The sequence below is a fragment of the Oxyura jamaicensis genome, chromosome Z (assembly GCF_011077185.1).
Source record: "Oxyura jamaicensis isolate SHBP4307 breed ruddy duck chromosome Z, BPBGC_Ojam_1.0, whole genome shotgun sequence".
Lineage (NCBI taxonomy): Eukaryota > Metazoa > Chordata > Aves > Anseriformes > Anatidae > Oxyura > Oxyura jamaicensis.
The window spans coordinates 49,527,887-49,551,730 of NC_048926.1; the positions used below are offsets into that span (position 1 = coordinate 49,527,887).

Consider the following 23,844-nt stretch of genomic DNA (forward strand, 5'->3'; position numbering starts at 1 on the left):
ATTCCCATGGCCAACAGCTGAAGAAGGTGCTGTAATGCCTTAGTTGCTTCCAGCTGGCCTTTGAATGAAGTAGGAATTCCTAAATTAAGGGAAAAATTGTCACTGGCAGACAGTAACGGTCAAAATGCATTCTTCTGCCAAGAAAACAGGCAATCGCTGCAGAGGTTGATAGGATCCACAATGAAAAACCCAATCTGTGGCAATATTAACAGAATTGACTTGGACAATTTATTTTCAAGAATAAGTGGATTGTTCAATAAAAGAGTTTTACAAGTCTAAGTAGCATTAAAAGTGGAGAGAGATGTGTTCATAAGGAAACTCAATGATGAGTTCTACTGGAAATTATTAGCAGAGCATTCCTAATCATTTATGTATAGGTTCATCAGTTCCAGCATTCAAGTAGTTTCAACCTTTTCATAAAGTGAGTGTGAAACAAGGGTAGCAAGCAATCAAATATTAGCAACAGGACTAGTATTTGCTTTCATGTCTGCAATCTTTTTGTGTACCTTTTGTTTTTATAAAGTTCACTTTTAAAGGCAGGTAGTAGGTAAGGTGGTGCATTTGTTTTCAATAAACAGAGTTTAACAATATTCTTATTTTTAAAGGTTACTAGATAAAGTGAGTTATCTGCAGTTTACTTAAACACTTTTTTTTTTTTTTTTAATTAGACCATTTGTGAATAGCACAACTAATACAAAAATAGGGACTACTAGATCCAAACATAAGATGAAGTCTGAGTTGTCCTATGCATAATTTCCAGGAAGGTCTTTATGCCTCTCTCATTTCTGACACACCCAACACCTCAGTATATGAATGCCAAATTTAAAATTCAGAACTTGTGCTAAGTTTAGCTGAAAAAAAACTGCTGTTGGTCTCTGCTAAGTTTAGCAAGCTTGAGTTGTCCTTACTTCTTTTTATTTTTCTTTTTTCTCTATTTTTCTTTTTCTTTTAAGCTCTTCTTTCTTGAGTGTCAATTAATACTAGGTAAATGTTCAAAAGACTTAAGATTTGAAAAGAAGACAGACAGCTGAAGTCCACATTTGATAAGCTGGGCTACAGACAAGATTTATATGTAGGAAGTCCTCATCTCCTGGTCTCTAGAACCTGGACCTTTCTTTTCTGTCTCTGGTTTTTAAATCATCATTAGCTTCCAATAGAAATCAATTATATTTTTTCATGAAAATGAGAAACTGCCTTTGGCAACAAGATAAGAAGTAACTAAAAGTTTACAAGTAAGATTTGATTGTGGAATATGACAAGGAATTTGGTTTAACATGAATATTTAGGAAACAACAAAAAATAAATCATTTTTGCTGTGACAGCATATGAAAATTTCTCAGTTGATAATGCCCTAGACCAGCATTAATTATTTACTCTAAATCAATCGTGGGGTTTGTCAGGCTTCAGTCTTAGCAGACTCACTGGACTCAACTTGGAAATACCAATTTTTTTGTCCACAGGTGACACCTGGGTTCAGTTCCCCCATTTCTTTTTAGATGAACTAGTTAAACACAGTCATTCACTTCATGACTTGAGCGTCTCAGTGAATCTAGTCTCTTTTGTTAGGGCAGTTATACTTACTTGTTTGTTCAGGAAGCCTGCTGAGACTCCTCCTCCTCAAAGTATGAAAAACTGGGTTAATTCACAAAATCCTGTATGGGCATTTAGACTGGATAACGCTAGGGTACAACAAATTCCGTGAGAAAGATGAAAACTGTTGGAGGGACAAGAACCTGTTCTCATTCAGGGGAGACAAATATCACAATGTACTTACTGGTTATGCAAGAAGACCCTTGGACTCGGAAGGGGAAATCCCTTGCAAGGCTAAATTTATTAATGTAGTACATAAGATAGGTTTGGATCCCTTTTAAACTAAGAAAAGAGCAAAAGGGAGTTTTTGTTGTTGTTGTTGTTGTGGTTGTTGTATTTGTTTTTTATGAATTCTTCAATCAGCTTAACTGATCTTAAAGAAGTTATCATGTAGATTTTCCTTTCCTTCACAGACAGAATTCTTATGGTCCATTTATTGTTTTCCCCAAAAATACTGGGTTAAGACTTCCTGAAATATTTGTAGTAAAAACTAAATTTCAGCATAAAGTAGCAAAAGTTCTTTGTATGACAATCTGTAATCTTGATCTACAAAATCAGCAGACTTATTTATTTATTTATTTATTTCCAGGTAAAGTTGGTCAGCTCCATGTACATTTCTCCTTAATCTTAAAGTTGGTCAGCTCCATGTACATTTCTCCTTAATCTTAAATGTGATATACTTGCTAAATCAACTGAAGGCCTTTATAATTTATAGATATATATAAACATAAAATTATTTACATGCTTCTGAGTGATGTGAAGCATTAGTCTTTATTTTTGCAGTTCTATACATTTTAATTATCCTTCATATTTTTTAAAAAGCAATAAACATACAAAGAGGAAACCAAATTTCATTGGGTGTATGCGGCAAGGGTTTGGTAGCAGGGGGCCTGCAGGGATGGCCTCTATGAGGAGAGCCCAGCAGCTGCCTCATGTTAGAGCAGAGCCAGCTCCAGCTGGCTCCAAAAGGGACCCACCGCTGGCCAGAGCCACCAACTCTGGGTAGGCCTTTTGGAGAGCAGATTGAAGGAAGGGTAAAAAAACTGCTGTGCAGCAGCAGGGACAAAGAGGAGTGAGAAAATGGAAGAGAACCAGCCCTGCAGACTCCCAGGTCAGTGCAGCAGAAGGACAGGAGGCATGCAGCAGAAGCTCCCCTGCAGCCTGTGGAGAGGCCCCTGGTGGAGCAGGCTGTCCCCCTGCAGCCCATGGGTCCCACATGGAGCAGATCTCCACGCTGCAGCCCATGGAGGAGCCCCCGCTGGAGCAGGTGGATGTGGCCTGGAGGAGGCTGCGGCCCATGGAGAGCCCCCGCAGGAGCAGGCCCCGGGCCGGAGCTGCAGCCCGTGGAGAGGAGCCCACACAGGAGCAGCGGGGCTGGGGGGAGCTGCCGCCCACCCGCCCGTGGGGGACCTGTGCTGGAGCAGTTTGCTCCTGGGGGTCGATGGACCCCGTGGTACGGAGCCGTGTGGGAGCAGTTCCTGAAGAGCTGCTGCCTGTGGGCAGACCCCGCAGGCTCAGTTGGGGAAGGACGGCATCCCGTGGGAGGGACCCCACGGGGAGCAGGGGCAGGGAGGGACTGTGAGGGAGCTGCGGAGACAAAGGTCAGGGACTGACTTCAGCCCCCATTCCCTGTGTTGCTTGGGGGCAGGAAGCAGAAGAGCGAAGATGTAGCAAAGGGAGATGGGGGGGGAAGGTGGTTTTGGTTTGCTTTCAGTTTCTCACTGCTCTAGTCTGCTAGTGATAGGCAACATCTTATATTAATCTCAATATACCAAGTCTGTTTTGCCTGCGATGGTAATTGCTGATCAGTCTCCCTGTCCTTACCTCAATCCTTGAGCCCTTTTCATCATATTTTCTTACCCTCTTCCTTTGAGAAGGGGGAGTCAGAGACCAGTGTGGTGGAGTCTAGCTGCCCATAAGGGTAAAACCACCACAAATGTTCAACTTAGTTTTTGGTAAGATAGATCTGTGATATCTGTGATACTCTTAGATGAGAGAAGTGAAAGCTAACCATATGAGAACCATTTTTTGAGTATCTTTGCTCTTCTGTCAGCGAAACAAACAACTCCAGTGAACAGCACTTTTACAGAACTAGTACATTGTTTTCAATATTTTTACGGTATTTTAACAATTCTGTAGGTAACGTATATTTACCTAAGGCCATATGTTATTTTTAAAGGATGTCAGAAAAGAAACTGGAAGGATACAATTATTTGTACGAGCCGTGTGATAAAACAGGTTATAAAGATGCTTATACAAAACTGTTTAAGAGGGCTCACCCTTTGTGCATTAGACTAAATTTTGTATTGCCAACACTTGGTAAAAACTAGTTTCTGTAGCATAATGCATATATTACTGCTATTAATGTGTAGTGGTAAATAAGACATCATTGTATCTCAGACTTTCAGGTGAGATGTCACTGAATGGCAGTTTCACAGAAGAAAACCTTCCATTGATTTTAACTATCAAACAACCAAACAAGAATATGGCAATATGGAAGCAGTTAGATTTGAAGATCTTGTAGTTATTTATTTTTTCTACAAAATTAATTGGACTATGCTGTTTTGGTCAGATTTTTAATAATCTGTCCAGAACAAATTCTTAAAAATCATTGAAATGTTAGCCTTTGAGTTTAAGGCTTAAGTTTGAGAATTTAATATATCATGAGGCTTTTCTGTAGAAAACTTTCCAGGGGAAATCAAAGCTCATCACGACAAACCTTTAGTTAAAGGCATTTCATTAGCATTGCTAATGAAAATACAATTGAAAGAAACCATAAAAACATAGATTAAATGTCATAGGAGAGGAACAAACCTTCATGAAACCCCTCTCTTTCCAAAATTTCTAAGTTCATATATTTCAGAAATTAAATAAACCTATGTTAAAAACTGTTTTGTATCACATAAAATCAAGTATTTGACTTTAAACAGCATTATGACATGTAGTGCTTTTGATTTTTTTCCAGTAGTAGAAGTAAAAATTAGAGAACTCATCCCTAACAATGACTTTATTCCATTCAATTTATCTACCAAATTTTAAGTCATGAACATCTGAAGTAATATCAAGTTACTAAGTTAAATGGATGTGAATGATATTAAAAAAAAAAAAAAAAAAAGCAAACAAACATCAGTTAATGAGGAAACTGAACCTTAACAGTTTATTGTTTGCTTCTTTGTTTGTTTGGCTGAAATACCACGATCTCACATATAGGCCATTAATTCTGAAAAAAAAAAAAAATCCTTAAAAGAAAAGCAAGGAAAATGAATTAGAATGCGACTTACAATTATCAACAAAATTTCTGCTGATTAATTTTATCTTAAAAATATGTAGACACAATAAATGTAAGAAAATGGATCTCCAGAAAATTCTATATTAATAGGAAACTCATACTGAACTGAAAGGGTTTCATTATGTATGATGATGTCACCCAAAGGCATGAATGTCCTGAGAGAACTACCAGAAGGCCAGGAAATAGACAATGTTAACCAGTCTGAGTTGTTGTGATCCTGTGATAAATTTACCAAAGAACAATCATTACTTTTGGGTGAACTCTGTTTTATGTCAACATTAGTGGAGTTATTTGTGGCAAGATTAGATGAAGGAACTCTGGAGATTAAACATAAATCTTTGAACAACAGCCTGAAACAGCACAGATAAGACAGAAAAGTAAATCTTTCTTCTAGTATTTAAAAATCTGTAATATTCCCTGCAATTCATTAAAACTGGTAAATGAACTTAATTTAAAACAGTAATTTCAGAATATTTTTAAAGATTGGTTATATAAATGTATAAAATATAAAAAAATATTAAAATGTAAAAATATTTTCAGATAGTATCCAAAAAGAAATCATTAGAAAACAGTAAAAAGTGAGTATCACATAGATTAAGACAAAATAACAAACAAGAAACAGCAATATATATTTTTGTGGCAAAAAGATAACTTTATAGAGGATCGATTTTGTCTTAAGAATGAACACCTGAAGTAGTATTATTTACATTAACGGTGTGAAAGATAGGATGAAAAATGCATGAAAGAAAAAAGGCTTCCAGCACGCAGAAATCATTTAGATTCCACAAGAGCAAAAGGATTACATAAATTCTAACAGAACCCAAGTCAACAAGCTATATTAATTACACATTGGCAGATAATACAGTCAGAGATACTGAAGAAAATTTTTGGAAGGACAGAGAGATGATCTTAGTGATGGAGATACACCAGGCAAAAGAACGCCTGTTGGACTGAGTATCAGCACTGGACTGAGTAACTGGATTTTCTTGTATATATTGACAGCTTTGGAATGATTTGTCAGTTATCAGAGAAAAAGATCTAGGCATCATCATGAACAGACTGATTAAATAGTTTGCCCAATGCATATCACCAAGTAAAAACAAGAAATAGAAAACAGAGTAATGCAGCAAAACATGTAGAACATGCAGCAAAAGTCTACACTGAAAAGATTAAAGAAGTTTGTGGTTCAAAATGTCAGGGAGCTGCTGTTCTCCAGATTTGGGGAGTAGACATGAAATGTCAGATAAGCTGTAGTGTTTTCAGTTGTATAGTGAGATAATACCTACTGCTTTACCCTGTAGCCTCAAGTATATCATCAGTCATTGTAAAGAGACTGGAGATTCTTACCTGGAATGGATTGTATGTGTGCAACACTCATTTCGGTTAAATTAAAGTCTAAGAAAATGAAAGAGAAGTTGGTGTTCTTGTTTTTCTTGTATCCCTCCCTGGCCCCCATAGCCCATGTTACTTCTCTGTTCTATTAGCTCCTTCCCTTATTATTTATTTGTGATATTATCATCTGATAGTATTTTTTGCACATAAATTCAGCATAGCTCCTTGGGAAACTGTGAAATTCTGATGGTCACTGTAGTCCCTATCTTACAGAATTTTGTTGAGGATAACCTTTTTTGACCAGGCCTGACTGAGAGAGAATTAGTGTCAGCACAAGGACACTGAAGGGATGCTTCCTGTTAACTCTTCATTATTCAGTAGAGATCTCTGTGATACACATCCTGCTAGTTGGGCTGTGAAGCTTTGCATTGTAATAGTATAAATAAGTGTAAAGTAAAACTTTCACTGGTCAAGCATCATTTATCTCTCTGGTGATTTATTTGTTAGCCGTCCAGAAGCCTGACAGTGCAAAGATCTGAGGAGACCATAACAAAAATTGGTTGGCATTTCTGGGAGACCACATGGTTAAGTCCTGGATATAGGACATTACTTCTCATCAGTAATTTATTCAGTATGTTATTCTTTATTAAAATCTATGTTTATATGCATACATGTGCATATGTAAGTCCCTTGCAGCAGTAATGCCTGGCTTGGCACTGCAAGGCTCACAACCAGGAGTCTGAGAATTGGTATTTTTGGTCTGATCTAGTCTGTACTAGAATGGCTTGTAAGACAGTTGGTAGTGGCAAAGGAGGTGATGAAAATCTGTGCTCTGTGATTTCTGCCTTTGTATACCTGCATGACACATCTCCCATCAGGTATAAATCTGTTTCCTTTGCCTGGGCTTCTTACCTTCAAGAGATCACGATGTCCAAATGTCAACAGACAGAAATGGGAAAGCCTTAGCACAAGAAAGAGGGTACCTGCTACCCCGTCTGTAGCAGAAACGCTTAACCATTACTCCAAGGCATCCTTCTTCTACTTTTAGCTCTAACAGTTATAGCTAAGTTGTTTTTTGTTTCTTTGTTTTTAAACAGGCTCCACACTGACTCCAATCTTATCCTCCCCTGAGTATAATCCCCAAATCCTTTTCTTAAATAAAAAAAGAAGAAAAAAAGAGAAAGGATCCAATGGCAAAACTTAATGTTGCAATACGGATACCCATGATGATCTTTTTCTCTGTGAAGATTTTAAGTAAAGGACATGATGTTTAACAATTCAATCAGACTTCCTTCCTCAAGTCATACCTTTGTGTCACTGCAATTTCAAGGAGCCTTTACAGTACTTGGTACTGTAAAGTACTTGGTCCAAAAAAATCTCTTTACTAGAACTTACCCAATTGACAGTATCTTGTATGACTACTCATGCAATGCAAACATTTCAGCTTAATTTGGGGGAGCTGAAGTAATACATCTTTAATTTTAAAAAATGTTTGAAAAATATTCATATCATTCTAGACGTTCACATTTTTACCTTATTGTGTGTAGTTAAAAGAAGATTCCTAAAATATTAAAAATATTGTTGTAGATTAGCATTTTGGAAATCTGAAGTTCATCCAGTTTCTGGACTATAGATCACTGACTCTGCTCTGCATCATTAAAAAGAGCCATTAATGTTGACATGGACTGGCAGCCCTTTTCAGAATGCCAAACCCCCACACCATCACTTTCCAGTGAGACTGTGGGAAGAGTAATTTCCTCAAACACAGTCATTTGCATGGTAAGAAATGGGTCAAATCACAAAGATCAGTGGATACTCTGAATTTAGTACACCACTAAAATATCTATCACATCTATTTTATTTGGCAATGCCAGACTCCCAAATCTATTAATTCAATAAATAACTAGACAAGCTGTCAGTAGAGAAGGTAATTATGGAACATAAAAGGACAGTTAGTTGTCAGCAATAGAAAATGGCAAAATAGAGACGATCTATTTGTGTACAGCATGGATATCTAGAACCTATTCAACTTAAGACGAGTTGGACCACGTAGTATAAAACTGAATTTCTTAAAATTCATGCAAACTGACACAGAAATTTCAACTTTTCAATTTCACTGGAAATAAGTTTGCTTTGATTATACAGACACATCTTTTTCTCACCAGTAAGCCTGAGCCCAGACAGTAATCATTCCTGTCAGATCTGAGGAGTGACAAACTCCTCAAGTAAGGCAAATGGCAGCCAAACTGCTTCACTTAAAGCAATGGTCTTAGGCTTTAAGAACCACAGAGGATATGGCTGGAAAGACAGCCCAGAAAATTTGTAAAGCTGCCCAACGGTTCAAAGTCCATTACTGCATACTAATACTAGTACTAACAATATTTACTTCTAAAATATTGATGGGTATAAATGGAAGAAAATGTCATTAATTTGTGAAGTTCTCAGTTACCTATTTTAGTAGGATTTTTACCACTTTACTTCTACTACCACGGATTAAGAAATACCCAGATGTATTTCAGATTTCCTTTTCTTCTCCCTGAAAAATGTTTAAGAATCAGCACAGTCCAAACCAATTAGATTCCTGAACTCATTGGTGTTAACTTCTTCTTCCTCTGGGAGGTACAGATTTAACAAGCAATAACAATGGCAATATAAGTGAACCTCCTCTTTCCCCATACAACTCTTTCACATGGCACCATGCAGCATGCTGCACCTCATGCAATGAGACTGTGACTGTACAGACCCCTTGAGCTTGGGGCTGGATTTGCATCTGCTAAACATTGCCATCTTCCAAGCATCCTCTGCTGGCTATCAGTTTTCTTTGTTTAGTTGGTTGGTTGTTTAGTTTGCTTTTACTGTTGTTTCTCATTTTTTTCACCTTTGTTTTGTATTATACTGCCACTTGAAGACCCTGAGAAGGTTGCTAAGGGCACTCAATTTCTTGAAGGGCAAATTCAAAACAAATGTATAAAGGCTGTACCTTCCACTTGAGAACATCCTACAACACCATGTAAAAAAAAGGTTAGCTGAAATCAGGTGGATTTAAAATGCTTTGCATTCTTTTCTTTCTGATTATCTATTTGAAATCTCCACCTACCACGTCTCTTGTCAGACAGGATTGCAAGCACTTTCAGCACGGGCTGCAAGCTCCTTATGTTCTTGTTCTTGGTTTGGTTTTCTACAGGGCCTAGCAAGGCTCTAGTCTTCATGAGAATGGCTGACATACCATAACTTTGTATTTTTCTAATGTAGCACTGCTTACAGATAAAGCAATTCTAAAGACACCACAACTTCTACCCATAATCACCTTTTGATTCCAGGCTGCCATTCCTGAAAACTTTGCTTACACTAAGGAGGTTTGCAGCAGCAATAACAGAAAATCAGTAAAGATGTCCCAGTAGATCTAAGCGTGATACAAATACCTGAATTTCCAATTTATGTGCAGTTTTATGCATGTTCTAAATGGGTAATGTCTACTTTAAAAATCCCTGCCAGTCTTATCAGTTTTTACCTTTTATGAAGGGTGGTCTTGATTTGTTTTTCTAGAAACTGATGTTATATTTATTCCAGGCGAAATACTATGGTACACTGAACTGATCTATGAAAGAAAAAACTATCTATCTGAAAAAAAAAAATGATGTTAATATTACAGAATTGGTTGGAAATGAACAAAAACCTCCCCACTCACATTTGATTATATTGATATCTTCCATTTGATTTGCTCCTACTTCTTTTCTGAAAGAGGCATACCTCATTTGCTGGAATCTTACTGTATAATTAAGTCAATATAAACATTACCAACAAGATGACAATATTATTTTGACTTCAGTTATTTCATCAAAGTCACATATTTCATTTGTCCATAGTCTTATTAATAGTGTCACATTTTGACTTCTGGCCAGCACTGTTCCACTCACAGAATCTAAAGAGCAAACAATCTTGGACTGGGATCCAAAGAATAAAACGAAAGCTAATTACCTTGTCAGGAAAGCTGCAGCATTAATAACATCCTAACTCTGAATTTTTAATTAAAGGAGACCAAATCATTTGTGATTATTTGCTACGGAAATTTAGAGGTTGTTTAAATGTTTGAAGTTTGAATACCCCATGTGGTTGAATAGTTGGCAAAACTGAATTTGCTTTTTTCATTTTCCCCATTTTTACATGTTTTTTGATCCAGACAAAAGAGAAGCAATCGTCATCAGTGACAGCTGCTTTTTGTACCACTCAGCTGAGGGATCTCTCTGTGAACTGTTGGTTTCATTCTGTCTCCCTGCAACAGCTGGAGAATTTACTTCCCCCCCACCCACTGTCTAGAGGGCACTGCATATATGATCTTAAAAAAATAATTTGAAATAGGACATGAGTTCTGAGATTTGTTGGTATAAAAATGAAGCAGTTGCTTCAGATGTCTTTTAGACTCACATAGATATATATATATATTAGACCAAACTCTGATCCTCCATTTTCTCTTATTCAGACTACAGACATATATATGTATATTAGACCAACCTCTGATCCTCCATTTTCTCTTCTTCAGACTACAGACAAAGCTTTCACTTCTTTACTGTGAGGGTGACAGAGCACTGAAACAGGTTGCCAATAGAGGGTGTGGAGTCTTGTTCTCTGAAGATATTCTAAATGTGCATGGATGCGCGATGTGCTCTAGGTGATCCTGCTTGGAAGAGGGGATTGGACTAGATGATCTTCAGAGGTCCCTTCCAATCTCGGCCATTCTGTGATTGTGTGAAAACAAACTACATTCTAACCATTGGGATCATTATCACAGAAGCTATATTTGTATCCTTTTCATGTCTAGTCTAACACACAGATATTATTTAGGAACTCTGCTGGTGCTTCCTTTTTAGCTGCTCCTGAGTGAATCTTTTCTCTCCAGCTTCCTTAGCCCAATCTTATTGTAGAACTTATAGTCTGTTATCTTCTCTGGTCTCCTTTATGCTTACACTTTATACTTCACTTCTTACAAATGGCTGCTCCTAAAATCTATTCCCTTGCACGTTGTTTTGATCCTATTGACTGTGCACTTAGTCACATGGTCTAAACTTTTGGGTAGACCTGTGTGGTGCCAGGAGTTGGACTTGATGATCCTTATGGGTCCCTTCCAACTCGGGATATTCTATGATTCTATTGTCGCTTGCTGAATCCCTCCAAAAGTTTGGGGTATAATATCAAATAAAAGTTAAGCTTTTTATTATTGTTTTCAAAACCGACACTTCTCTCCACAGTATTTTCCCTCCCAAAATTCATCCTGCTTTTTATATATACTTCATTTACTCTATCAATGTTCTGAATTTTCAAGATAATTGAAAAAAAAAAAAAAAGATTCCAATATATAAAGTATCCTAAACATGACCTTATGACCTTTGAGTATCCCATGCTGTTGTCATGTAAGTATTTGTACTTCTTGGAGAATTATTTCTACAATGATGTGCAGTTCTCTTGTAAGCCAGGTAGATGTTTAAACATGCAGTGCATATGCATTTCATTTTACTTCTCCCCTGCTTACTTGTTTCTCCTTAGATGAATTCCCCTGAGGATGACCTAAAACCTGTATAGCCTTGAAATGGGTGGTAAGCGTGCAGCTTAGTAAAGAACACTGCTGCTATTAAGAGTGAGCTACAACATGCCCTTTTTGGGCCTATATTAGATATGGTAAGCTTTCCTCATCTGAAGAGGACATTTACGTTGTTCAGCATCATATTCCAAGGACATCATTTACTGGGAAAAGGTAATTGCTAATGTTTCTAGGTGGTGGATCCAGCAGCTCAATTTGAGCCTTTATTCTTTACTTTCTCAACACACTCATGAGGGCATGCACAGAGTCTAACTGAACAGAAATATTTAGCATATTGAGCCACCTTGCTGACTTAAGAGCTATTGTGGAGTTTAATGCTCCATACAGTCCAGATTATACAGCATACTTTTAAATTAAGCAAGAGTTTTAGAAGGATTGATGTATTTATTGACTTACTGGAGTCTGCAATTTTGGTCAAATAGTCTTTGATCCTGGTATTGTTAAAATGTTGAGTAAAAGGAATATTTGACCTCTATGTGACCGTACCTCTAAAACAAATTAACTCCATTATAGCACTACCATGATTATTAACAATGTTATCTTTTCAGTAATAGTTCAATTCAAGCTTCATTTAAAATTATGCCTTAAGAGTTCAAGGCAAGCGGCAAAGCCAATAAGGATCACATTAAGCCTCTTGTTTCAATGTGTGAGAAGCGTCATTTGGATTTTTCAAGCCAAGTCTTGGCATTAGCTTGGGGGAACTTGGCTCTGCTCAAAGAAACAGCCTTCTGTCAATGTCAAGAATGATCCTAAAGAGTAAAAACAGTGAACACAGAAGGCTGCACTGAACCTCTGAGTTAGAAACAAACAGTGAGCAAAGATTAACATTTATCTGAGCTTTCCATTTGTTTCCCCCATTGCAGACATATTAATATGTATGCCATGACTTCATGTTGCTATGTACTCTAGTAATGGAACAGAATAGTAACAGGGAAAAAAAAGGAAATCCAAGTATATTTTAAATTGAACTCATGTCTCTGTAGAGAAATTAAAGCATCTATTTTTTGGTATAAATCTTGGAAAATCTCAGCTGCGTAAGTCACTCTCAGGCTGCATGTTTACTGTTCAAAACGTTTTGTCAATTCTGTATGAAATATTTCCTCATCTTCTGATTCTTAAGTTTAAAGTACTATTTAGGTGACAGTGTTAGAGCCTTGACAGAAGTAGGAAAGAACATTTGAGATGTCAGCAAATTCTAAACAGGAAGAAATACGTTCTTGTACGTTCATCCGTGACATGGATTTTTGTGAAAAGTATTTTGTGAATTAGAGAATAAAGCCCTTCTTTTCTCCAGAGGGCACTTGGAACACAGCATAACTGTCTGAGCATCCTCACATAGCCTCAGCAATGCTGATTTGAATGACTGCTTCAAGAAAGCAGATGGTCATTTCTCCACAGTCTACTCCCCGCTGGTGCTAGTGCTAAATGATGCAGGTTTTTACTGCAGTTTTGTGGTATGGAGATGCAAATACTAGACTTCCAAACACATCTTCATGTAAAATCCTACTATTGAAGATTAGTTGCTTCTGGCTGTTGCTTTAAAAATTAATGGCTATAACACCTTGTGTTTCTGAAGTAGCTAAAATAGGGGGGTTATCCTCTAGTTTCTATGAAGTTGTTCCGAAATATCAAGTATTTTAAATTATCACTAGTATAAAAACAAACAAACAAATAAACCCCATCATTTGACACTACCATTTAATCATTTATCCTTTAAACGTGAAAAATAACTCATAAAAAAGACAAGAAAATGGAATAAACAGTAACATGATAGTAACAATTTGTACCCCATAGTCATAAAATAAGAGCTCCCAAGCAGAATTCTATGAAACACTAGTTGCCCACAAAGTACTTGCAGCTAATTCTTGGAAGACTGGCTAGTCATACTCTGCTGGCTTTAGTCCTTGTTTCCAGCTGTTACATCACAAGAAAGACAACTAAAAATACATTAAATACTTCTCCATACAAGCAAGTTAAAAAGCTTCTGCAGTAATTTTGTGCACTGAAAGTAGAAGAGGTGTGTGCAAAAGTTACAAACAGAAGAAAAAAAAAAAAGTTTACAATCTCTCTGAAGTATGGTCTGTGATATGCCAAGAAAAAACCTTGACTCTCAAGGGTCAATTTCACTATTTCAGCATGTTTTGGATATTTTAAGCTGTATCACATGTTGAGGTAGGTTCCTAGTCCAAAGACACAGTTGATCACAGACCTAGCCAATATTTTCTGATACCTTTTGGCCTGTGATTATGTATCCCATTGAAATCAAAGCCCTTATGGCAAGGAAATAGCTGTTACATTAGGTGTTCAGAAAAAGACAGTAAGAGGTGCTTCCTAGATATTAAATGGTCTATGTGGAAATTGAACAGGCTGAAGGAGGGCCACAAAGATTATATGGGGCCTGGAGCATCTTCCCTATGAAGAAAGGCTGAGAAACCTGGGTCTGTTCAGCCTGGAGAAAAGAAGACTGAAAGGGGATCTTATCAATGTTTATAAATACCTGAAGTGTGGACGACAGAGGGATTTGGCCAACCTCTTTTCAGTGGTTTGTGGGGACAGGACAAGGGGTAATGGCCACAAAATGAAGCACGGGAAGTTCTGCACCAACATGCAAAAGAACTTCTTCACAGTGAGGGTGACAGAGCACTGGAACAGGCTGCCCAGGGAGGTTGTGGAGTCTCCTTCTCTGGAGATATTCAAGATCCGTCTGGATGCCTACCTGAGCAGCCTTCTCTAAGGAACCTGCTTTGGCAGGGGGGTTGGACCCGATGATCTCTCGAGGACCCGTCAGCCCCTACAATTCTGTGATTCTGTGAAGGTGCTTTCTTATGAGGCTTAAGGGTATAACTTATAAGAAACATAGAAGAATAAAATTTGCAAATACAAATTAATGAAATGTGCAAACTCTGAGTGGATGGACCTATGGTGGAGGATAAGAATTAGAATTTATTACAGTTGGGTATCATCTAAATGGCAAACAGCCCTGTTTGGGAAAAAGGCATGGAGGGGTAGTGGGGGATGGGATGGCCAAAGCAAATTGTTCTAAATGTTTAGTAATGGAAATGAAGTTATTTGCCTAGAAACATTTTGTTAAGCAACCCTTGAAACAGATTCCACATTATCATGGGAAATGCATGACAGAATTAGGACAGACAACAGCAACCTTTAGGTTCCTGCCAGCCTGTAATGGAACTGGAAGTGGCAAAGAAATACAATAGAGTATCTCACCAAAGCATGTACTACATAAAGCCAATTGATAGCCTGTATGCTATAATCCAGACATTTTCAGGAAGCTCTTGCTGTGAGCCAAACACAGTACACAGTGCACATGACACATTCTCTCAGTAAGATATCAAGCCAGAAGAAGACAAGAAAATACGTTAAACTGAACATAAAGAAAGATTACAGACATGATTAGTGCTGCTTTGCTTAATCAATTGCTATCAATATTTTCAAACAGGTCTGAAAATGGAGTAATCCTGATAGGTGTCTTTGAAACACAGGTACCTGAATGCATCCCTTCTCTTTAGTTCCATGATTTTTTGCCTGCCTACTGGAAACAGTAAATTTATATCACATTTGCATAATATAGAAGATACACCTCAGGCTTTCTTCACATTCCTGATTTTTATTTATACTTTGGCCACAGTGTGACTTTTTTTTTTTTTTTTTTTTCCCCCGCAGTTTTATTGTTCCCTTAACTGATAGAGTTCTACACATCTGATAGATACAGGACTTACAGAGAATTCAGCTTGCAAAATCTATTATGCTATCAGAAACTAGTATCAAGGATGACTCACCTTAGACCAGTCTCCCATTCTCCAGATGTAGCATTTGGAATAGTCTTCACAGTCCTCTGCTTCTTTAGGTCTTGTGGACAAAACACATTTCTTGCGGGGATTGGTGCACCTCACAGTCCGATGTCGTACTCCCTTACCACACTTTACAGAGCACTGTTGAAAAAAGATGTTTTGCAGGATTTTACAAAAGGCATAGTTACGCCCTGTTATCTCCTTTTAATGCCATCTGCCAAGATACTATGATACTATTCAGAACTTCAGTGATTTTCCAATTTCCAATCCTCAATTGCATAGATACACAGTTTGTTAAAAACTAACACATGAACAAAAATTCCTTATGGGGCAGAATGATCGTATTTGCATTTTCAGCTGGAAAGATATAATATGATTAAAAATTATTTCCTTAAGGAAAAACAAAGCTTTAAAAATGGTATTTAGATAAGAAAACATTTGAAAAGTTATGATGAAACAAATGCAAAATGTTGCAGTAAAAATGTTATGCAATCGTTCAAAGAATTAAGGGAGATATAATGAAAGAGAATCTAAATAATGTTTGTGAGAACAAGACATGAAGCAATTTCAAATAAATTTCACTAGTAACTAACAGATCCTTTAAAGAAGAAAAAGGTTAAAATGTAAAGGAAATGCTCTAAATCTATACAAGAATCCAGACTGAATTCAAATTCACTGCATATACAGCATGTGACAAGTCTTCAAGATGCACAGAAGGTCTTAATCTATGTGTGTTTTTTTTCCCCACTATTCCCATTTACGCTGCCAAAAATTATGCCATTTCCTTCTTAAAACATTATCACTGCTTTTGATCATCCCACTGCTTGCAGATCAAAATTCTCTTTTGCCAAGCTGATTATAACTGCAGGAAGCAGTAATGGCTAACTTCCAATACAACAGTGATAGTAGGAATTGCCATGGGAAACACCTCACTCTTCAAAATATATTTATTAATTCCAGCAGAAACATACTTACTTATTTGTAATATCTCAGGTAAAACAAACCAACTAAAAAAAGTGTATTTCTTTCTCACACCCGGAAAGTGTGATAATGGAATTGAATAAATGGAAGTGTATACAATTCTTCCCACAACTAACTCTTGTGTTATAAACCTCTGTACCAAACCAGAACTGTGGCTATTTGCTCCTTTTATCTCTACCTTAACATCTATCTTTTAACTCTTTGAAAACATTTCCTATGTCATAGCTCTTTCTCACTTGAGGATCAAGGGGTGCCAATGAGCACAGGAACCCAAACAATGCTCTGTACCCACATTCAGAAGCTGCTGTTTGAGCCTGATGGGACTCATAGCACAGCTTCTAGTATGGAAAGCACTTAGAATTGCTGTATTCTTCCAATGGAGGCAGAAGGTCTAAATAAATACTTTCAGCTTGTCCAGATGACAATGATAACAACTCCCTTCCTCCGCAGGCAACTACTTTAAGAAGCTTCTTAGAAGAAAACCAAATGGTCACACATATTAAAATATCTTATGATAATAAAGCTTTTTGAACAGCATCTACATTCAACAGCAATGTTTCAGAATACAATGGATCCAAAATTGTGTTATTTACAGGTCCTTTTGTTCACTGTTTTTGCTGTTCTTAGAAAAAGAGGAAGAAGAGAGAGGAATGGAAGTAAATGTCCTTTTTGCAAACAACTGCCTTCATAGTCTCTCCGAATTTCAACAGCAACAACCTTCTTAATGACATCTCTTGGTACAACAGTACCTCACAGATGCTCACACTCTGAACCCAAGTTATTGTAGCTGATAAGTGACTGACTTAAATCCATTTACCCCTAGTTACCTACTACCAAGGTCAGGATATACTTGATTATATGTGCTTGAAAAATGTCCCAAAGAAACTGTTCCAGGACATTTACTAGGTAAAATGTAGTAGTTCTACATGGCTTGTTTTCCTAGTCCCTGATACTTTTGGCAAATCATTGCATGAAGATCCTGAAAATCATTAGGCTGAGCTAAGCCAATTGCTGGTGAAAAAAATCTCATTCTCAGAACATAGTAAGGCATAAATAATCATTTTGGATTATTTATACAAATAAATGCAGCACCTCAGACCAGACTCCTGCCTCCCACACAGTCATGCAGTCTTGGCCTTCACAGCGCTGTGCAGACGCAGGCTTTGGCCCCAGGCAATCCCTCTCCCTTGCTCTGATCAGGGTCCCATTTCTTAGCTGCTGTGTGCAGGCTACTTGTCTGTTCTGGGTCCCTTTTCCACATGTCCTTGAACATGGAGTCCATTCAGTCATCATCCATCTACAAAGAAATGCAGGCAATACAGTAAGAAGAAATCAGGAAGGAAGAAGTCCCATTAAGTCATCTGTTCTCTTGCTTAGCACTACTTGCTTACCCAAGACATACTTACAAATTTTCTTTTTCCTTTTAAGTTAACTGTCTGTAACTGTGTTAACAGACTAATTACTAATCTAGCATAATTTACATTTAAATAATATGTTAATCTTCATATCATTTTATTCCCAGCCCATCGTTTCTACGTTTTCAGAGTACTCTCTTGTCATTATAATTCCAATTAGAAAAGTTCCAAAATACAATCACACACATTTTAAATATGATGGACCACTGATCAGACAGTTTTTTATTTTCTATCTATATGACTACCTGTTTGTCAAATGCATATGCTTTTCACATAAGGTCCAATAAGTTTCAATATATAATCACTCCTGTGTGAAAAGCTTGTTGCTCTGGAGGAAGTACAAATGTTGAGTCTTCTTCACGTTCTTTAGGATCAGGCCTAACTCAGGTTACATAGTTTAAATTACAGCAACAGGGAAGGCTGATGCAGCTTGGCATAGCCCACATATGTGGAAAGTAATCACTCTAGAACATAATTTTCCCCAAATGTTCTGTAGCTCCAGACTATGGCCACATGCCCTTAAAAATCAAAAAGTTCTGCCATTAGTGCAGTACACAAGTATACCCGAGGAGACTAGATTTGTAAGAGAGTCTTCGGTAAACCGAAGTTCTATAAATCTGTTCCAACTATGTGTCAGACAATTATTGTAAGAAAACGAAACATTGAACTTAGTCATTTTTTTATTACTATTATTAGCAGTAGAGAGACTCAATTTACAAATCACAGCCTGTCAAGATAATGCAATGGACTTTAAGATATTTCTTCAATTGCCAGAAACACACAACTAGTTATGCAAACATATGTTCTAGCTCTGTTTCTATTGAAAGCTAACAATATTTGTTTTTTAAGAATCATGAATACTGTGGTAAAATCTGGATCACGATATCTTTCTACTTGTCTCAGCATACCAATTAATAACACCTACAATTTTTCATTTAATAAGCTGGAAAAAGTACAGAATGTTAAAAATACATATTTGACATTGCCTTAGAAAAAGATCAGACTATTCCATTTCTACCTATTCAGTATGCAATGTTATTAATATAATAGAATATGAAACTGGCCAATTATGCATATAATTGAATATAAATTGGTCCACTGTGTAATGTCTGTGGAAATTCAAACATCAGTAGTTCCGTCTTGCTTAAAAATGTTTAAGTTGCATTTCATCTATTTTAGTATTTCATCCTATCCAACAAAGCTATGTCTGCTGGTTCATTTTGCATTACTTTCTTTAATAATATTTGTATTATATTTACTTTGCATTGTCTTCAAAAATTCCATCTACCTCTCCTCCAGATGACTTGTAGATTCATCCCAGTGCTTACCCCTAGAACTGTTAGCTGACTATCACCAGCTGCTGTCCGTAAGCTGACTATGACCAGCTGCTGTCCGTACCTTGAAAGGTGGCAGACACTTTACCCAAGTCTGCACAGTAACCGGGGACTTCCGTAGTTGTGGTTCTTAGCTGCCATTCAAAGAAAGCATGGTAAACCCTGAAAGCGGGCCATCATGCCATCCTGGCTAGCCACTGATAGGAACATGCGGGTATGCCAGATGGAAGGGGGGGAGGGAGCTCTACAGGGCATATGCTGCAGCTGCCTCACTTGGTGAATTTCAGAGAAAAACAACTCTTTCTCCTTCTTCCATGATTCAACCATGAGAGTCTAGTATCTGCATATTGATACAGAAACAAGGGATAGAGGGCAGTGGCAGTAGAAGAGCGAGGGGAAGGCTTTCTACACTTCAGGTTAAATCAGTGTAGATGTACAGATTAACAGATTGATTATTTATTTATTAATTACTGCTTTGTGCACCCAGATCTTTCAGAGTGCTTTTAAAGGAGTACAGCCCTGACTAAGCTACAACAACAAAATATAACAATACATTATTAATTATAACCATGTTATTAAATCTATTATTATATAAACAGCAATTAAATTTCAATTCATAGTATACATCAGCCAGTGAGAACTCCTAGCAAGGAAAGCTGCTTTATTGAATGAGAATTGATTTAGACATGTGCTTAAGGACTCTTAAAACTCAGGAAAAACAGCAGCCAATGTTTCAGTGTTACGTACATTTCACACTATAACCTTTTGTTCTATGTATGTATTTACTGCACACTCAATGCCAGAGGCAGTCTTTTCTCTTTGTAGCTCCTGAGATGTTTACTTCTAGTTTTGACAGTGTAATTTAACCAAATCAGTATTACCTGGTCTGGCATGGCTGCTCATTACACTTTCGGATCTGTGGTTCAGGTTTTGTTAAATATTTGCACTTCTTGTTGTCCACAAGACTGATATTCTTGTTCATAATCTTTGTGCAGGAAACTGTTGTTTTTCTTTCACCTAGGAAAAATAAAGCAGGTATGTGGAGAAACCAGGAATATGCAACTTTGTTAATAAAAGAAGGCCAGTGATATCCTTATTTTATGGTCAGTTTGGCAAAAAGAAATGTAAAACCTACCTATGTGTAAAATCTGAAGTGAAAAACAAAGGTAGCAGTGATCCCAAAGGAGATATTAAAGTTTGTAGGGAACAGTGTATTTTCTTATTCCAGTATTTGCACACCACTGTCAACAGGGTTTTGCTGCTTTATTCTCGCAAAAAGTCATATGCCAAAGCCTTAGTCTTACTGGCATTCTTGTTTCCTTCTCAACCACCAAGACCCTAGTGTTGAGAATGGCTTGCAGAAAAATTGCACAGTAAAGAGAAAATATGCCTTTCCATTAATATGTAAATTATGGAAAGGAATAACAAGTCCTGCCCTCTGTATTGCTTAAGTTTAGTAGTTCTGCCCAGTTTAGCAGTACACTGGCACACATGGCCAGCACTCAGACAAAGGGATTCAGCTCATGAAGCCTTCAGTAAGGAGCCTGCACCATTCTCCAACTGCACCATTCTCTGTAGACTAAAGTAAAGAAGTCATATAACTGATCTGATCTGTAGGGTAATCATTTAGAAAGTTGGTTACTGCCTGTGGAGACCTAATGCATGTTCTGTTACACAAACTGCTTTGATGTATGGGTTGGGACCTTGTGTCTCTTGAAACTGAACAGGTAAGAAATCAGAATTTAATGTAATACTTACAACAAGCAGTAGCTTGTAATCAAACGGGAGCATAATTTTTAGAAAACTAGCAAACCTTTCATTAAAGACTATAGTTATTAGAAATTAACTTCATAACCGTTTGTTCCTATGATTACATTATAACACCCTGTTTATATCTGGAAGTTTACTTACAAACAGGGTGTGTGCAGGAGCAGAGCAGACATAAGAATTCAGTATTTGCTAGTGGTCAGAAATGTGTCTGTGGATTGAGCAGTGAAGCTATAAATATGCATTATGTGTTTGACCACAACTGACACTTTACACAGCATTTGTGTACGTGAGAGCACATGCAACTAATCTATCATGCAGAGCATTTGAAATGTTTGACATTTTTTTCTGCATTTACATATACATCTGTGTATTCCTATTCCCTCCCACACAAAGAAAGCTTCTCTGCAACACAGGAGGTCACAGACCAGTTACATGTATAAACACGCACAAAGCCACATGGCTTCATTAATACTTCTCATCGTGACATACATTTTAAACATTTAATGAAAACTACTGATAATTATTATATACTTTAATCAGATTTATCAAACTACTGATGTTAAAAATTCAAACACAAATATTTACACAGGGTACAATCTGCATCATTTTAATTTAATTATTACTTCTTATTAAACCAAAGAACTAAAAGAAGAATTAAAGTTGTTTTGCCTAAAGTATGAAAAATCTTTCACTTGTATTTCAGAATATTTGCAATAAAAATACCTTTTATGGAACTTTGCATTAACTCAACTATTTTAAACAATAACAAAATGTGATGGCCAGTTATAACAGAAAAAATATGATAAATAAACATTACAGTAAAACACTTCAATATTTATTTAAGCATTAATGTAGAAAAAAATCACTGACATACTGCACTTCAGGACTTTCCAGATGATAGGTAACTTTAGAAATAACTGAGGCAATAATAAGAGATTGTGGTAGCATTCAAATTATTCTAAAAATATTTCAGGAAACTGTAAAAAGCATGAATATTCCAAGTGAATATGAATGCACTATGAAGAAACAGAGGATGATACTAGCGCCACGTACAAAATGCCTTCAGGGAAGAAGCTTTCTTACCAAACCACAAAAGGCATGTTTATGGAAACTACAGTAATCTGTCGTGACACCAGGACTGTTCACAGAGTCAAAGTAGCTAGAACACAGTGTTCTTTGTGTTGCTGTTATGAGAAGGTAAAGCATTTCCAGGCTTTCTTATTTGAACTACAAGGTGCATAGCAATTTTCAGGACTGCTGATCACAGCAGCCATGATTATCAATGTTGTAAGCAGGAAAGACAGGTATCAATAATCAATATAGTATTCACCATGTAAGCCTGACTAATTAATTCACAACATATAAACAGATTTCCATAGGTAGCATTCATAAAAACACTCTTACATGTTTCCCACCGTAATTACATTTTCTATTAACCAGCTTCTAAACAGTTACCAATTTTAAAGGATTTTATTACCATAATATTGCTCATGTTGCAATATTTGTTTTCATATTTGCATTCTGTTAATCCAAATTCACATTTTTTAATGGTTTATAAACATAAACATAGGAAAAGTATTGCATCAGCATACTAATATCTGCTGTTGCAATATTTGTTCCATATGTTTCTGGATCTCAATTCATGTTATTAACGGTACATATTTGATCTGAGATTGGGGTTCAGATTTTCTGTAGTTTGAAATGTCTTTTACAGATCATTTTTCTTCAGTAGTTCCAAATACACAATGGAATGCACATGAACTTTCTATTCTTGTTCTAGCTCTTGCACTTGTATTTCTTCTTGGAAACTGGGTCCCGAATTTACTTTTTTAATCAAGTTTTAGTTCCTTCACTAACATTTTCTTTCTACCTACTTCATTTAGGTTGAATCTTTACCTAGAGTTATCAGTATTCTTCTAATATGATCAGGAGGAATGTGACAGAAATATGTCCACTGTTCTATGGAATCATATAAGTTGCAATGAGGATATTACTACTAAATATATTGCACTGATCATCAGTCTGAAATATTAATCTATCATTTGTTTTAGTCATCATATACATATATATACATTGTAAATATATATATGCATATTGTAGATGCAGTGTGTATGTGTGTGTTTGTGTGTGTGCTTTTTTTAAGAAAAATTACCTCCTCCACATACAGCATCACAGTCCTCCCAGCCAGAATGAGTCCACATGAAAAGAGGCTCTGGTACTTTAGAGCTTTGATTCTCAGGAGGAGGATCCAATGGGATTGTATACTCATAGTGTAGACCATAGCTCTGGTCATGGAATAGCAGCACCTGTAATTATAGAGAAGGAGAACCTTCCTATGTGTGCAGGAACTATTGAAGACAATCTTGGACCTGTGAAGAGATAATCTTGAAGGGCATGCCAGAATGACTTAATGAACTGTAGACTTTAGACCCTTCTGATAGATTTTGTAGAAGAAACTAATTAATAGAAGTATCCAACCCAAAAAAATGGGGAAAAAAAATAATTTATTTAACGTAACAGTCACAAAGTTCTCCATGTAAAACTGTAAAAAATATATATTCACCAGAAATCTGGGGAATGATATATTACAAATCCTATGTTTCCAGTGCTCTTAAAAAGAGATCTTTCCTAGATACATGAAATTTCAAATTATTTTGGATATACAAGATGATTTCTTACACTTACAGGATTTTGAATCTTCATCATTTCTTCATTTTTCCTTCTGTTT

At 36.7% G+C, this 23,844-nt stretch overlaps 1 protein-coding gene across 2 annotated transcripts in view; it reads right to left on the minus strand.

Moving 5' to 3' along the window:
- ADAMTS19 (ADAM metallopeptidase with thrombospondin type 1 motif 19) overlaps positions 1-23,844 on the minus strand; it is a 166,724-nt gene that overhangs the window by 10,144 nt on the left and 132,736 nt on the right. For both annotated transcript variants that reach the window (XM_035310269.1, XM_035310268.1), the window contains 4 exons: positions 23,269-23,422; positions 20,228-20,363; positions 17,690-17,894; positions 15,605-15,757 (listed from right to left, as the gene is read on the minus strand). In XM_035310269.1, the coding sequence (XP_035166160.1) occupies positions 15,605-15,757; positions 17,690-17,894; positions 20,228-20,363; positions 23,269-23,422 (648 nt within the window). The remainder of the gene's footprint in view (positions 1-15,604; positions 15,758-17,689; positions 17,895-20,227; positions 20,364-23,268; positions 23,423-23,844) is intronic.